This window comes from Astatotilapia calliptera, chromosome 5 (assembly GCF_964374335.1).
Source record: "Astatotilapia calliptera chromosome 5, fAstCal68.1, whole genome shotgun sequence".
Taxonomy (NCBI): Eukaryota; Metazoa; Chordata; class Actinopteri; order Cichliformes; family Cichlidae; genus Astatotilapia; species Astatotilapia calliptera.
Window position 1 is genome coordinate 12,354,105 of NC_137426.1, and position 18,448 is coordinate 12,372,552.

General features: G+C 36.8%; 1 protein-coding gene across 8 annotated transcripts in view; it reads left to right on the plus strand.

Annotated features, from left to right (window-relative positions):
- ptprt (protein tyrosine phosphatase receptor type T) overlaps positions 1–18,448 on the plus strand; it is a 310,219-nt gene that overhangs the window by 157,130 nt on the left and 134,641 nt on the right. For all 8 annotated transcript variants that reach the window (XM_026167283.2, XM_080301696.1, XM_080301697.1 and 5 more), the window contains exons 12-13: positions 12,797–12,998; positions 16,646–16,748. In XM_026167283.2, coding sequence (XP_026023068.1) covers positions 12,797–12,998; positions 16,646–16,748 — 305 coding nt within the window. The remainder of the gene's footprint in view (positions 1–12,796; positions 12,999–16,645; positions 16,749–18,448) is intronic.

The following is an 18,448-nucleotide window of genomic DNA, read 5'->3' on the forward strand; positions in this document are numbered from 1 at the left end:
AACACTATATTATAAAAACAATTCACTAACAATAGAATCTCTTTTTGATTTTTAACATTTTACAATATGCTACGAGAACATATATCCCAATTTGTCACAGTTTTTCAACTGCATATTCATGCCCTCAAACTTTAACTTTGTCGGTATCTGATTTATCCTGTAAGATAAAGTTATCTCACTAAAAGCTGCCATAAATGTTGCAATGATGGAATCAGACATATCGGTCTGCAACTGAATGGGGTCATCTTTGCAATTAAAAGCAATCTATTTATGATAATAGAGCAATTTACTGTATTATCAGATAAATGTGCTGTCTACATAGACAGAAATGCACATTTAACCATTGTTTTTCTGTCCAGCAACCTTCCTGCACTAACCAGAACACAACCAGCTTGTAGCCACTTGAGTCAAATGCCCTTGAGTTAAGACTCATTCTGACTGATGTCAACATATTGGCAGGTCTTTTTATTTATAGATTAGATAGCAATTATTCGCAAACCTCACTCTCTCTGGGAGTGATTGCAGTTTGCCCAAATCAGACTCTGACTGTTTGCATCAGTTTGAATTCTGTTGTGCAACCTATGCAATTACTTTGTGATCAAAAGTGATTGTGAGCATGCAACACCCTCAGGCTCTGAGCAAACTTTTAGTCACCACAATATACAAGAATATGAAACAGAACCCCCACAATCACTAAGCCACTGCTTTTATTTTATTTATTTATTTTTTGGTTCATACACGAAGGTTATTGTCCTATAATTACTCATGTGAGTATTTTTACACTAGGTGTGTGTTCGGTGTTGGATTGTTTTTTGGTTGAACTGAGTTAATATGTGTTTGTTTGGCTAATGTTATCTCAAGATGGTGTTACATGAAATGAGCCCTATAATTGATAGTATTCTCAAAGCATTTAAATTATTTTATTATTATGATATTTCATGTCCTTGTATCAATACAATATCCCCATGCAAAATATTGCAATATTATCCTGTACTATCCATGAAAATAAGCAACTTGAACTTTTGCACTGATAACTAATTCGTATATAACAGCAGTATAGGAGAGTTTTCTGGTTTAACTCTTTTTTTTTTTTAGTAACTAAAAATCCATGTTTTGTTTATTGAAAGACTTGAGTTTTCACTTTTAGAAAAGTGGGTTTTTTTTGTTTTGTTTTTTAAATTTAAATCTATCTATTCAGGATAGTCAGCATCAGTTTGAACTGCAGTGTTCTGAAGAAGTGCTACATTAAAAATGTAGGGGTCATTGAGCTCCAAAGCCAGTGGAATAATTTTATCATCATGTCAAAACAATATGTCTAGTAAAAAATGAACCAAGAAACTTTAGCATTAAAACTAACTGAGCAAAAAACACATTAACGTCAGGCAACACAGTAAGCCTATCTAAGCGTACCATGCAGGCCTTGTTGCTACACAACTACTCCTTTAATACTTGCACACTTCCAAGATAAATGAAAGTAAATGTCCCAAAACCAAAGTCTAAGTAATTATAAGTAAAACAGTAAACTTTGTTGGAAGTAGAGAAAAACTTTAGATAAAACCAAAAAAAATAAATCCTGTTAGGCTTTGAGTGAGGTTATTGGCAACGCAATGAAGCAATGTTGTGTGCTATTTTCAACTTTGGGGAATTTTTTTTCATGTTTATATGCCCCTAAATAATACAATTACAGGTGTTGGTGATAACGTGTAATTACAATAATTAAGGTTGTCGTGATATACCAGGACTTTTGATAACCAATAAATTTATATTACATTCAATGTTAAAATACTATAAACAATCCACCCACAGCACAGACTGTTTATCATGGCTCTCTTTTTTCCAGCAACTCCACTTGAGCCTCAGCTTATCAACACATTTTATGGCATCAATTATCTGTTGCTGCTGTAACTTCTGTCATACATTGGGAGATGGGTGGATTGGATAGGTTGGATGGGTTGTTGTCCCACAATAGCCTACCCAAGTTAGACAAGAGTCACTGACACGAATGAAGTTAAGCACTATAGACTGTTCATTTTATTACTCTTTTCTTTCTGTTATTTGCTGCCACTCCTCCCCTTTTTGTCTCCTTTCCAAGGATTTAACATGAAAACCCGTAATACTAAACTACTGTGTTCTGTGTTAAAAAATTTTCTTTGCATAATTAAGGATAATTTTAATTGAGCAAAAAACCATTTTAATTGTTTCAACTATATAACAAAAAGATTCAGAAAAAATGTGTTACAACAGAAATAGGTGTGATTCCAAAATTAATTCTGTATATATTTTAATTAATTCAGTTATGTCACACTAAGTTAATTAAAAAGTTGAAAAAAGTAAATTAAGTAAAGTATAATTGAACCTTTTATTTAAAAAAAATATAATATGTTATAGAGAGCACAGTTCTTTTTTTGCACTTTTAAGCTGTCTCAAATGATTTGTGTCAGACTCGCTCCACAATGTTGACCTCAGGGCATTTGCAACCATACCATCTGCTGCCAAACTCTTTGTTCTTCCAATTGATAACAGTGGTTCTTTGGGATCTTGTATTCTCTATGTTTGTATTTTGCATGTTATCACAATAAGATGCTACAGTTTAACATCTTACGATTATAAACAATAAAAAAAAATACATCACAAAAATAAATGTGAAATAAAGGAGTATCAGTAAATGTAGATCTATAAAAATGTACTGAAACTGTGAAGTAAGATCACTTTAATCTGTCTCCCTGTAGTCAAAAAGAAGAGGATTATATATTTAGTCGCAGTAATACAAACACACACAGGCATACTGTCTCATACACACACACAGGCCTTGCACAAGGGGGTAATAGTCAGAGAGGATTATCCATCCCCCATCGCTACGCAGGATTAGATGCAACCTTCTAATCTCTCAAGCATTACGACTTCCTGATGTACAGCCAATGAGGGCTACAGTCCCATTTCTCTAGCCAATCACATGCTCCTCAAGAACCCCACAAGTCAACTCAAACCAGCTCCTCAGTTGGCAATTACAAGTGTTTTGGCTCCCGTACTTATGAAAATTTTATTCTCACTTTTTAATATTTTACTTATTTTTTCTCACATATTAGCTCAGCTGTGCACACCTTTGCTATAAATGTAATGTTTTATGAATGTTACTGTAGGCAGTGTTTACTAAAAATTCACAGTGATCACATTTAATAATTTTAACAAAGATAGTCTGTATTTTTAAATTAAGTTCATATTTGGATGGACCTGAACTGCGAGGTGTAACAACCAATAGCTGTCCAAATCTAATGGGGAAATCTAATGGGGAAAATTGCCAGACTTTAGAAGCAGTTGCAAGATAAAGTGACTGATAAATGAATCCAGAATTGAAATTGGTATTTTTGCGTTATATTATACCAGACAGTGTTGTGTAAGACAGTGTACAAGAATTTGCCATGTTGTTGATGTAAATAAATTTGTTAATTTTATCAGACAGTTTGTACTTTTGTAGACCAAATATGGTGACATAGGCTACCACACAGCTATCAGGTGGGCAAAGGACTTACACCTTTGAGTATAGGGCTAAAAGCAGGACGTTTTTTGTGACGCTCTCAGATGCAGAATGGATGGAAGATCTTGCATTTGCTGTTGATGTGACTGCATTAATGAATGAACCACATCCCAAACTGCAACTGTCAAAGGTCTGTTTGCACATGAAATGTAAAGCCTGGTGAAAACATTCATGAGACAGTGGCAGTTTCTTTAAAGCCAAATGTGAGGTCACATTTTTACTGACCTGCCAACACTCAACATGTTAGTTCTCTTTGGATCTAAATTGATATATAAACAAACATTCTCAGTGATGTAATATGCCAAATCCAGACACAGATTCCCTCTCAGTGATGATCATGTCTATTGTACATTTCATTACCTAATTGTAATTACAAGTAGCATTTTATAAAGAGACAAAATTAAAACTGAACAGATTTGAGGTCAGCTTGGAACAACCCAATGTGTCAAAAACATGATTTTAGTTCAGTTTATCCACACACTTAGTTTCTCATGTGACCCCTTGGGGAAATTAATTGCCCTCCTTCGATCCAAAAGAAGAAAAACTAAACTTGAAAAAAAATGATGAGCTTATCACTAGTCTGTTTTTCACAGTTAAACTTCTGGTGTTTAAAAAAAAAAAATAGCACAGCACACAACACATTTCACACTTCAGTCATAAATCACTGTCAATCTGTGGTGAATATCGTGTCAGCAAATGATTTTTAATGTAGGAATGAGAGCAGAAAAAGCGTTTGTTGTCTACATTAACATCTAGAGGGAGAGTGCTCGCTCTGTCACTTATCTTATCTCGGCTGGCGGGAAGTTGCTGTGTGGCTGTCAAACAGGCATTAGTGGGATGCCGATTCAGGCCGTTTCCTGTCAAACTGTCACCACTGGCTGATTTTAATGCTCCATCTCTGATTGCTTCTTCTAGAGTGAACAGAATTCTGCTCTTTGATACTTTTGTGGAGCTGGTAGTATTGATTTTCATGTGAACTTTTGGTCGACAAATGAGAGGATAAAAGAACATTTCAAGGCTCTTGTATCCTGTCATGTGTTAAATTATATACTCCCAGAACTTTTCACTCTTGCCTTCTGCCTCTTGACTGATTGAGCAACCCGATTAAGCCATCCAGACCTTTTTAGTGATTAACAGTTCAGGTCATTTAATGTTTTATTTTTGTCTACTGTTTATCTCTCATATAGTTCTCGGTAAGACCTGCTAGATGGAAGATTTATCAAGCTATATTTTGCCCTCAGCTTGGTCTATTCCACTTATCTTTCTCTCTCTCACTTGTGTTATCAAGAGCCAGTGACAAAAATAGAGATAACACAGCTAGGAAATATTATCGGACTATTGTCTGTAGCTATTTCTATCTCCAGTTAGCTTATCTATTTGGGCACAATTGAAAAATAGGACAAGGAAAACAGCAAACATCTCATTCCCATTTGTGTTTTTTATTCATGCATACATATTAGGATGTGTTCATCCCTCTGTGTGCAGGCATTCATTTGTGGATTATATAAGTCTTTGAATTTGTACATCTTTGTGTGTGTGTGTGTGTGTGTGTGTGTGTGTGTGTGTGTGTGTGTGTGTGTGTGTGTGTGTGTGTGTGTGTGTGTGTGTGTGTGTGTGTATCTTTGTATTAGCATTTGTATTGCTTCTGTGTGTGTAGTGACCCAGAATGTCTTGACAATATAAAGTCATGAGCTGGAGATGAAGGTCCCAAATGAAAACTTCAAAAAGCAGAGATGCTGAATCTTAAAACAATAGGTGCTGCCTAACTCTCAGACTGACGCAGGGTGTGTCAAGTTACACACTAAGGAGACGACGTAAAGAATTTTTTAAAAAAGTGTTAATCAATTACAACCATAGGGAAATCTACTAATTGTTTTCTTGTTATAACTTCACATTGAGAAGGTGTATAGCTTGGAAGAGTTTTTGAAGGCTTTACTATTTCGGCAAACCTCTTTGAATTTTAGAGATCAAACGCCAAGTGTGGGATAGATTTGTTTTTAAACTAAAACATATTTTTTCCTTTCTTCATTCATTCTTAACAGATTTTAAAATTATACTGAATTTCCACACAAACCATTAGACACTGTTACTTAACGTTCAAGCATCAGCTAACGGAATGAGGCACCTGAATACGCTTTTTTTGTGACCTGCATGAACTGCAGGAGTAAGGTCACTGACTAAGGTTTTAGACAGTATCTTGGAAATTAATGTTTCAGATTATAATTAAGTGAATGGAAACTGTTTGTTGCATGTATGTTAAGTTATCTTAAAAGTCAAAATTATGGTTCAGTCATTGATCGGTAGGGCTTCATAGATTGGGTCCAAGCAAGGAAGAGTTGTGATTCACTTCAGTCATTGTCCTTTAAGGTCCAAGCCCACAGAAAGCTGTATTGCCTTTGTTCTCTTTGTTATCTGAGTTAACACTCTGCACTAACATGCTCTGCTGTGACTAACTTCAACCTTTTAACTTGGTTAGTGGTAGGTACCAGCTAACGGTGGATCTTCTGCGGGATGTCGCCTTGTTGCGAACAGAATTTATTTTGGTGTGTCTATTTGCAGAGCAAACGGCCTCTGCCAGTAAAGTCAGAGCAGTAAAGAGCAGTCTTCTCACCTCAGAAGTGAGAGCGGAAAAGAAACCCGGAACAATGGCCAGCTGTGATTTTGTCAAGCTGGTAAAAGGTGTCACTTTACAGATGCAGGAGGTGGCCTTTCACCTCCTAGGGCCACAAGGTAGTATTTATAGCAGACAAATAAATGGAGCCATTGCCTTCGTCATAGCTCCTACGAGCGACAGAAAAGAATCAGCAAATGGCAAGAACAGGTGCATTGCGTGCCATCAAAATGTTTGTTAATGTGTAAAGCTGCAGTGTAGATAAAACAGAGTTTTACTGCTGCAATCCATGGATCTGTATAAATAAGTCCTAACAAAGCAGTGGAGGGGGGGAGGTAGATCTAGGCTTACCAGTTTAGAAGAAACCAGAAATGTTCAAGTGAATTGTTCATGACTATATCAAAAAGGGAAAAAAAGAAATGAAATACTTAAAGGATACAAGGTTTATTTATGTATACAAAATGCTTGTAGCAGAGATGTGAAAATCCATTAAAGTAAATAAACCGGAGCAGAAAGAGCAAATACCTCACATAGTCTGTTCTTAATTCAACAGGACAGAGAACACTGACTCTAAGATGGTGAAGAATGAAGACACTGCATGTTCTCTAATAAAAAAAAAACAGGAGCACAGAGAACAAGAATGGAAAATAGCAAAACTCAATAGAAATAGCATTCTAGATTACACAAAGGCTCTTCAATAAACGTCCTTTATTTTCATAAACCTTGGCCGTGATTCCAAAAGCTGCAGCGAGGCATCATACACCCACAGTGTGTTTGTAATAGGCTTGACTTCTGGGTGGAAGTTATGACTTTTAGTATTCACAAGCATTTGTCTTCTGTGTTTGTTTGGACAAAATAAATACAGTATTATGTTACCATGCAGTGCACAGACACACAAACACCTGCACAAATCTAAAATTACAGGGAGTGATTTCAATATAAGATGCTCTTTTAAATGGTTTTAGACAAGTTGGTGACAAGTTGTAAAAAAAAAACTTTTTACTTTGTGATATAAACGTAATATCAAATGTTAAAAACTCATAAATAAATATTTAAAGCATACAATCTTTAGCTACAATTAATAAGCAGTTTAAAAAGAGTGTTTCCCACTTTAGAGTATTAAGATGGGTATTTATAAATAAAAAGCCATACTGCTCCTTATGACTACAGATTACAATGTTATTCTCAAATTATTAGCACCCAGAGGGACATTTGCTAATGCGCCGCTTGGGTAAAGAGCTGTGGTAATCTCTTACAAGTAGTAAACACGAGCACATAGATCTGGATGAATTCAAACTTTGGCTAACAATTGCCAGTTATTGCTATGTAAGTGATTAGCTAGCAACCTAAAACAGCTCAACTGACCAACTTTAAGCAGCGGGTATGAAGTGTATGAGCTTGATTGGGATGTCTAACCTGAGCGTATGACTTAGTGGAATAATGATAACAAGCGTTTCCTTGAACTGACTAAATTGAGGCAGTTATATTACCAGCCAATCCCATTTGCATCGGAGCCATTCAAGTTTACCAGAGCTTGCCGTGCTGCGATTAATTCACAATTCTCTTGCATACAATGCATTGCGTTTTGGTAAATGTAGCATAGTAAGCCCACAGCTTCGAACATTCTGCTCTGACTGTATAGCACAGAATGTAAATGCACAGTAATTTCAATGTTAATCTGTTTACACTGGTAGCTTCATCAGTATTTGGGGTTAGTTAGGAATTTGAAAAGGTCACAAAGAATAAATCTTTCAGAAATCCTGATAGCAGAACTATAGTTATCAATATTTCTATGTTGATCAGTCTGGAACTGATACCAATGTAAAACCCACCCCTATTTATATGTTCCTGTTCTATTTTCCTCACCTTTCACTTTTCCCTTCTCCTGTTCCTTTGATCATTTCCTTCCATTTCTACTTCATCATCTATTTACCATTCTCACTTTCTCCTTTCCTACCCACTAATTCAATCACGCACTAACTCACACATATGTCTGCCTTCCCTCTGGTAAGTTATCCCTCAAAGACACACACTCTATTACCCAAGATGCACTGCCCCGCTGCGCGCCTGCCTTTTCATTGGCCAATAAAACAACCTGAGCTTTATAGCTCTACCAATTCCAAGTACATCAACTATAAAGGGAGAAAGAGAGAGAGAGAGAGAGAGAGAAGAAAGATGAGGAAAAACAAGGAAATTGTGAAGAAAAGGGAGGAAGAGAAAAAGAAAAGAGTGGCTAAAAAGAGGAAATACCCTGTAAAGGGTAGAAGACGGAGAGAAAGCAAGAGTCTACTGCTCAATATGGAAAGAAATGTGAGTGGGTAAGATGAGAGAAAAAGAGAGACGGAGCATAAAGCCTATAAAAATATAGAGAGCCATTCATGACTTATAAAATAACAGCCATCGATGTGCAAACCAAAACTGCAGCGTAGATGAAAGAGATGATATTTTATTGTTCCAGCCCCCAAGTCCCAGCCTGTATAAATAGCTATTGATTCACCATGTTTTATTCAGCCAGCCAGGCGAACTTTCAGGCCTGGGAGACGTCAGCCGGTTGTTGAAGGCAAAGCTGCTGCTCTGTCTAGGCTTTTTCTGCTGCGTTTTAGACTGTTATCTTCTATTGGCTAAAGGTTTTGTCCCAGGTTCCTCAATCTGAGAGGCACTTTAGTCATCTGTCTGGTTTGTAGCAGGGGAGTAATGTGTCGGGAAAGTGGAGGAGAAAACTTCTTATCATTTTACCATCTCAGGTCACTGGCAATAAAACTGACGAAAAAACAAAAAAAGAAGGAAGACTGGTAGAAGCATTGTTTGTGGCTTTAGGCTCTTATTTCAACTTTGGTGGGTTTTGAGGTAGTTCGATTTTAGCCAGAAAAGAGCAGCGGCCTCCAAATATCTAGACAAGGTAGAGTTTCAGTCTCGCATTAAATTCACAATAGAAGCAAAGAGCTACTGAACATAATGGGAACATTCATTCATGTCAGACCTTCTGATCTCTTTTCTAACTATTGCTATCCATAGGAACAGCTTTTCACTAGGGGACAGTGGCAATCCCAATGCATCAAATAATGCAGACAAATGAGCTCAAACTAATTATGAATCTTTTTTTCTGCTTATTAATAACATGAATGTACTGTAGCTTCTGCACCATCATATATCCGAGTCTGGGGCAGCCATTCTATTTTCTCACATATTTACATGGGCTGTGTCCCAATTCAGGGTCTGCACGCTTGAAGTACGCAATTCAAGTGCGGTTACGTCAACGCCACGTGCCGACGGCTGTCCCAATTCGAAGTGTGCTTCAAATGCATACTCCAAATGTGCCGTCAATTTCCCCAAATATTAAGCGTGGTCCGGTGCACGCTTCGTGGCCCCATATATCCCACAATTCATAGCGCGGCGGTGGGTGTGGAGAATTTTGCCGCAAAATACGGCAGAAGGGAGCGGCCGAAGAGTTTTTTTTTTTCCAAACTTTATTGAACTTATAAAACAAACAGTCAGTCATTCCAGTTCAGTTTGTACAGTAGACATACAAGGCAAATAAGAGTAACAATATACAGTACAATGAAATAAGAAGGATAAATAAAGGATAAAAAAAGAAAAAAAGGGGGGGGGAATGTGACAGACTTCATAACAACTTTGTACTTGAAAGTTGTGACAGCTCATTCGTTAAACATTTCTGAATGAATTTCAATCAATGATAAACCTTTTTTATTGGAAGTTAATTTAAGAGAGTTTAAGTAATATTCAATTTCAGTCAAAAACAAATTAAATGATGGGGTTGAGTTTTGAAATTTACATTTATGTATGTGGAATTTCCCTAATAAGATGGAGCGGCCGAAGAGTGAACTGTCAAAAGTACTGAATATGACGTCACTTATCTATGTGCGAATGTTTAATAATTAAAGTCGGTCATATATCCACAAACAAGCTGAAAGTCAGTGATATATATATATATATATATATATATATATATATATATATATATATAGTTATTTACTAACTAATCTTAAATGACTGTTCAGCACAGAAATGAAGCCCAACAATCATATTTTACAGTCCCGTGGTCTCAGCCTCAGATACTCAACTAATCAAAGTGATGTCATGACAAAAATGAATGACCAACAAAACATTTTTCTCCTTCATTTCTGTCAAACAATGCTGTATATAACCTGTCTTGTGATTATTATCATGGTTGGCAGGCAACTTGAACAGCGCGACGAAGCATATACAGTCCCATTTCACAAGCCTCTCACTTCCGCACGTCTCGTACTTATAGTACGCACCGTACGTAGTACGCGTAGTGCGCGTACTTCAAGCGTGCAGACCCTGAATTGGGACACAGCCATGGTCTCCCTTACTTTCCTTTCTTCTGCTCTGTCCTGTCGTATGTCCTCACTCTTTGCATTTGTATTTGCTCCAGCACATCCATCCAAAGTCACGTATTCACACATCAGTACTACAGCCTGGGGCCTAGTTGAAGTGATGCACCCAGCTATCAATGCCTTTGATTTGACTGTTAATGGGCTGACGTGGACCACCCAACGTCCATGGTTTTGAATTCCTGAATTCGTCCTCCAACAAATGTGCTATTTCACTCTAACACACTCCCATGCACACTCGAAGCTACCCATTTTCCCTTTGTGTCTATCCACATCACTTGTTTCTTTTCATGTCCTTGCTTTCTTTTCCTTATTCATTCTTGTTCAGTCTTGTTTTTATCTTCCTCTTTATCACCGTTATTATTTTCCTCGTCTTCTTTTTTACTCACTCCCACTAATCTGCTTTGAGTGTATATCAATGCAGTATTCTCATTTTAAATTGAGAGTAATGGTGCTAAAGATTATCAATACATTAAATTAAAACCCTTCCTGGAATCCATAATCATCACTGTTTGATTGCGCAAATGTGTTTGTGTCTAAATTAGCCTATCATCTATTCATTGCATTTCTGTTCCAAAACTTTATGCTGTTTTCAGTTTGTTTGTCCACCTTTTTCTTTCTTTTCCACCTTACCTTATAACCCCTTTGTGTCATTCTGTGCTGTTCATTCTGAAATATGACATATTGTCTTTAGTCCTGAATGCAAACTGGAGAGGTCATAGTCATGTTGTTCCTCCAGAACAGTTCTGTTGTTTTTTCCCCCTGTCTCCCTCAAAATGTTTTTATTCTTACTCAGTTATTTCTGTGTATTATGCATCTCTTAAGGATCTTTCTCCTTGTTAGTTAATGTATTTGGTAACTTTTCAGTTGATGTGAGTCATTTAGACATTTAGTGATGTGATCTTTCTAGGTGAGGTAGCTCTGCAAGTTGGCAAAAGACTTATGGCTCACTCGTTTTGTTGTTTCTGTCTCTCTGGTTCAGTCTCCTGCTCTACCTGCCTCTTTGTTTTCACTTTCACACTTTATCCAGTACGTTTTTTCACACTTTGTGGCTAAAGGACAAACAGATATGTACTCGGACAAGCACTTACACACAACCACAAAGTGCTGAAATGTGTTTGGAGTTGATTTGCTTTTAATGTGTTTTTTCCCACCACTCAATAATCTTTTGTACTGACTGTCATTCACAATGACAGCTGTCCTCCTGTGTTTTATCGTGCGTGTTTGTGTGTGCCCATGTGTGCAGTCATTGATGGTTTCACAGTGTGGAAACTTGCCAGTAGCAACACCACGACAGACATTGACAGTTCTTTTAACAGAAGAACTATTTTAGTGTTTCTGCCAGTTTAATGGTTACGGGTCAATTTGCTCAATTTGTTCCAGTCTCAAAGTGGAGATCGTGGAGAGACACACAGACCTATTGTAAAGAGCCATCATCTCTTGAACTCCAAAAATTGATTTGTACTGCATTTAGCAGACAATTTAATAACTGATGATTGATTTACTGGATCTTTTAGATGTGTCAGTGGAGGTGTTTGGAAGACGGTGACTCCGAATTTAAAGCTTACTTTCTTTTGTTTTGTTTTTTGTTTTTTTCTGATTTGAAGATTAAAAAATAGAAGAAAGAAAATCAGTCTATTTTGATATTCTTTACAGGTTGAAATTACTGTTTATACCATAACATATTTTACCCTCTAAGACTGCACTTAAGCTGGCATTTTTGAAATTGAATCAAATCAAATGAAATGTCTAATGGGAAAATTGAACATTCATGTTGACAAAAGAAAGATCACTGATTGCAGTTCCCCTCAGGCCATGCAGCATTTATAGCATTTTTCATTTTATTGGTTGGTTGTACAGCCAACTGTACACCAGCTGTACATCAGTGAATCCAAAGGATGCTGTTGCATGCCTGCGTGTACAATTAGATGAACGCATAAATGTGTTCTTTTTAAATTTTGAAGCATTATTCAACCGAACCAAACTACTTATGGATAAAAAAACGAAAACAGATATTATTGATTGAAATCAAGCATTACAAAAATTGGTTTAAACAAATTGATATCTAAAACCTCAAGTGCAACGTTAAACCAAACCTGCTTGTTCCTTCCTTTAAAAAATAAATAAATAAAAGATATTTCAGTCATGTTAAAATTAAATGAGCTATCACTTGTTTATTTAAATTGCGTGAGTGAAACAAATGTAAACAGATGAATAAATAAAGCTGAATTATGTAAGTGCATTTAAATGTAAAATTTTCCCATCTACCTCTAGATTACCTATAAGGCACTGAGCTCCTTGGACCCCAGTGCTGATCTGACAACCCAGCGGGGACAAGTTTTCAAGCAGAGGAATGAGACCCACCATCTGTTTGTTGGGCTGTACCCAGGAACCACCTACTTCTTCACCCTTAAAGCATCTACCAACAAGGGCTTTGGTCCGCCTGTCACTACCCGCATAACCACCAAGATTGCAGGTAAACAATACTGTTAGGTGTTATTTGCTTCTTAAAACATTAATACCACATACAGACAGTAAAAGCATGTTTATTAGACAGCCTGTGTGCTGACATGTCAGTCAGTTGCACTATAAATAAGCGTTTTAATTTGTGTCTCTCTTTGTCTGAATGACCATTTGGTTGTTCTCCCATCTGGCTTTGTATCCCCCTGTTTGTGTCACCAGCCTTGGTCCACAGAAAATGTCAGTCGCTGCACAAAAAAAGGAAAAACAATCAACTTTTGTGGCAAGAATTGTGAAGTGCCCTCATATGTTAATACAGCTCTTTATTCTTGAATGAGAGAACATTATCATTTCAACTGTTTAGAGAAGGCTATGCTGTGATGCCCAAATGACAGAATGACTGATGCTAAATAAAACCCTTCAGCTCATTCTTTGTTATCTAAATCTCTCTGTGTGCCTTTCTGATTTCACATTTTGCCTTTTTTTTCCAACAATTCTCCTGTAAGCCCTTTACAAATCTTTTACTGGATTGTCTCTCCTTTGTGGTTTGTTTAGCTAGTTAGACCTCATTGAGGCAGTTGTGACCTTTGAAAAAACAAAAGAAAACAGAAAGGAGACACTCCCTGTAAGTTTGTGCTAAACCGATAAACTCTTATGGTTACAAGTCAACTTTATAGAGAAGGAACTCTGAATAAGTATCGCATTACTGAGAATAATTTTAATTTAGGAATGAATACAAAAGCTGCAGAGTAAAATATGAACATTTAGAAATATAAACCACTCGGTATTTCACTGAAAGCTTGTCACTTCCACATTTGTCAGTCTCATTACATAGTTGACTAGCATACATAGATCTTGTGCTTTCACTTTGTTTCAAAAGAGGCTCTGTATTCAAACCACTTCACTTATCTGTATTCAGTCCTGGAGTCTGTTAAGTGCCACAACAAGTGTCCACTCTTTTACTAAAAAAAGCAGTGTGGTTTATAAAAAATGTGGCCTGAAATTGTTTTCTGTTAACGACACTATTCAACTTAGTTCAATTCCATTCGGTTTTATTGATATAGCGCCAAATCACAACAGCAGTTGCTTTAAGCTCTTTATATTGTATAGTAAAAACCCTACAATAATACAACCCAACAATAATACAGTAAACTACAATATACGCTACCATGTGTTGACAGTATACACGTCACTTCTATTCCCTATAATATAAAAAACAAAACAAAATGTGGGTTTGTGGCTTAAAGTCAAATGCGAATATACCACTGAATCCTTGTCACAGTGCTGCTGTACACGATGAAGTCCTGACTGATCTAGAAGATGAATGCGTAATGTGTTAACAGTATGTTTTAAGTGTTGTCCTATCTGTCAACACCTACAGTGATTTTTAGTGTGACCTTTCCACCGAGCCTCTGTTCTTCCATCATCCTTTCAAAACTTAACAACACATTGCCAAGAGGAACAAAAAGGAAATGTGGTGCCTCCACACATAACAGATGTGTATTCTTTCAAATGTCACGCCATCACCAATCTTTATTATCTCGTTCAGGAGCTACATGATGTAGAGATTTAAATTAAATGCTGCAGACACATAGAGATGGATGGACAGAGTGGCGGGGGTAGGATTCATGCTAATAACCTGAATGCCATACCAATCAGGGAAAAAAGTGTTGATGTTCTACTCAGACATTTATATGCTGCACCTCCAGTATGAGGGCATGACAGATGTGAAATTAAAATTTGAGTGTAATAGAATAGCTGTGAAGCCCTCGGCGGTGAAGCTTACATCTACTTCTTCTTTACCTTTATACATCCTGATAATGTCATTCTGGTTGAGATATACTGTGATGTTAAAAAAACAGAACATTTCATAGCAATTTAGCATTTACATGTTTTAAATCAGGGATTCGACATACACATGGGAGGGTGCGTTTTTTCTTCCATTGTTGACTCAGAGGAAACATAGCTGGCTTTGCCATATGCCCGTCCGTCTTTGTCAGTGACGAAGAAGTAGACCTCAAAGGTTGGGTTTTTTTAGACTTCTTTTTTTATTCAAGTTACATTTAATAGTTACATTAACCCTTTAAAGGCGAGACCATAAAAAAAATGTATTTGTATACTACCACAAAGGTACTAGAATGCCTTTCTGGTAATATCTTGCAAAGCACTGTTGGTGTGCATGTAAGTCAAGAAACATATTGTATTTCTGTGATTTTATACCTTTACAAACCCTTTGTACAGAGTTACTTTTGGGATTGGTTTTGGGATGTATCGCTATTTCTAAAACATGTGTCATTAGAAGGAGGATGATTGTTGGTCAGCTAGCATGTTCACTTGTTTCAAATTGCAGTCAAACCCTTTTGAGATATTGGTTTCTTGTTCAATAGGGCACAGTCTCTCGTACAGACAATCCATCAGTCTGAGATGCATAGGTCAAAGATATATCCAAACAGGGATATATCTTCTTTGCTAGGGTCTTGTACATGTGTATGAGCATGCTACAAAGATCAGTGTCTCCAATATGTTCACTGCAGGCATGAATGAGTCAAGGGCAAAGGTCATCTGTCTTTGTGTGGGCATCATTATTCCAATGTTCGATAGTCGAAAGAGGATTGATCGCACAGGCATCAGATTGCATGGCCTTGCCCCATAAAGTTAGATGCTCCGTCTATTATTTATTAAACAGGAAGAAAAACCCAAAAATGACAAATCATGCACTGTCACAATGCTTGTAACATCTCGGTATACAAATATATGTCAGTATAGTAGAATTACACATCCTTGTACTTTTTTCTTGACATTTATCATATTTACAGTTTTTAAAAGATCTCATATTTTATTCATCATGTGTAAGAACTGTACCTCCTATGTGCTGGCTCTGGGCGTGAATCGTTGATGGGCAAAGCACATGTATCTTTATGTGGACCTCTTTGCTCCATTGTTTGACAGTCCAAAGAGACATGATCCCACAGGCATCAGATTGCATGATTGCTTTGGCCTTGTCACATAAAGTTTTACAGTCCAAAACAAAAACCATGTACTGTTACAATTCATGTAAAATGTCAGTATACTAATGTATAGTATGCTAAAGTTACCAGAATTCACGTACAATGCTAATAAATCTGCATATTTTGTTCTAGACATTTACTATATTTATACTTGTGAAATTGTTTTAGCCTTAATTTCATCTGATAGATAAATAAAAGTGTTATATAAACACCAATGATCAGAAAAGTTTTCATTTGTTTTGTAACGAGACATTTTGAGTTGCATTAGCTTCAGGTCACAACTTTTACCACGAAGGGACAAATCAGCCATGTTTTTAGAAAATTATTTAAACCTTATAAAACTGTCTTATTTTGAACTTGTCATGTTACTTAATTATTTTCATTAAAGGCTTCCTGGAGGGCAGCTAATTAAAAAGGTCTTTCATTTCAAGACAGATTAACATCCGGTGGGTTTTTTTCTGAGAATAACAAAACTATGACATGGCTCAAACAGGTTAACTTAATTTCAGTGTCTTTTTAAGAAAGGTATAAGGACTCAAAATGTGCTCTACCAAATGACTGACCACAACCCAGAGCTTTTTAAATTATGCTGGCCAATAAAATTGTCCATGTACGGTAACCTGTTTTAAAATTTAAATTTGTTAAACCTTTTCAGCCCCCATGATGCCAGAGTATGAGTCAGAGTCTCCACTTAATGAGACCGAGACAACCATCACTATCCTGCTGAAACCTGCCCAGTCCCGCGGAGCACCTATCAGGTAATTTCTTAACATTCCTTAACAAAATTTTAGTTTCTTTTTCATAGAGTTTCTTTTACTATCCTCTGCTGTCCTACTCACATTTTTCCTCCCAGCATCCCATCTACCTCCTTTTCATTACCCCCCCTACTTTTTTCCATCCATGTTCTTTTGGTCTTCCTTCAGGGCCCTTGTAGAGCCATTGCAGTTACTCACACATATAAGTCTAATTTGTATGCAAAGGAATTCAGAGAATGATTTTTTTTTTAAAAATTTGTCAGTGAAACATTTTGCCATTACTCATTTTGCTTTTTGTAACTTTTTGGCTATTCACTAGTGGAATTGCAACTTCTACTGGACATTGCAGGCCCAAGTGTCTGATACTTTAGCTGGTTACTTGAAACTTTGCTTTAATTTAAGGTTTCAGCCATCAAATTCTTAACATAAGGAAATGGAAATTTGGATTTTATTGAGCATATTGTACAGAAAACACCGTATTCATAGTCGTATACATAGATATTGATGGTGTTATTAATTTATACCATACATGTGAAAACAAGGACTAAACAGTATAAAAGAAAAAAGCCTCAGCATAAACTAACACTTGGAGTGGGTTTTTAGCTTGGCTCACAAAGTGTGTCTGTACTTTGCTGACACTACCAGTTTTGGTTAACTAAAAGACACATTTAACACAAAATGTAATTAATGCTAATTCTTAGTTTTATCAACATTCAACAAAAAGTCAAACAGGACAAACAGCACCCACATGTCTCTTAAGGCCCCGGATAAACAGGCCTTGTGACCAGTCAGTGGCAACCATGAGACACAAGGGAAAAAGTGTGTAATCTGGTGGCTGCAAGTTGCTAACTGTCAGTGAAATTGACTATATGAGCCTCATTCAGACAGGCCAGTGGCACCTGCTGATCACTAAGGAAGAGTGAATGCTGCAGTGGTTGCTGGAGGTTGCTGACAGTCACTGGTCATTGGTTGCAAAGAGGTATCCAATCAAAAATCTTTTGATTGCTTTGGTCTCTAGCAGGTTGCCATAGTCAGCAGCAGATTGTGCGGCTTGTCTAGCAACCGGAGAAATCACAACGTTTGTGGTGCAAGAACATCTTTGCAAATGACTTCTCCAATAAATAGATTGTATTTGCATGTTCTGTAAAATCCCTTAGAATGCTTTTATCAGGCACACACAGGTTTTATTTTCCCAGTCACCAGTCCACTGTATTCACTTCAAAACAAAGCAGCGAGTGAAGGCACCCAGCTAATTTATTTCTTTTCCTTTTCTCATTTTTTCAGCCAGCATGTTTTTAATTAAAAGTTCACTTTGAACATGTGATCTCATCCATTTAATTGGTGCAGGGGAGAACATTATTCTCGCTCGCCTTTAGGGAAATAGAGCTTCGACAATGCTGTGTGGAGAATATATATCACTTCAATTTAGACTTTGGGAAATGGATTTGTGAAATGTGAGTGTAGGTCAGTGGTTTAGCATTAATTTTTGTAAATCCCTTATCATATCTCATCATTAATCACCCGCAGATGGCAAATATATCTCATGTTGAATTAGGCCGCACCCTCATCGCTACCATCTTCATGTGTTTATCAACTAGAGAAAAGCCCATTAATGTGTTTGCTTATTATGTGTGTTTGGTGCAAGTATTACATATTTTAAGTGCCAACAGATGTACGTGTGGAAGCAGGAAAAAAAGGCATCT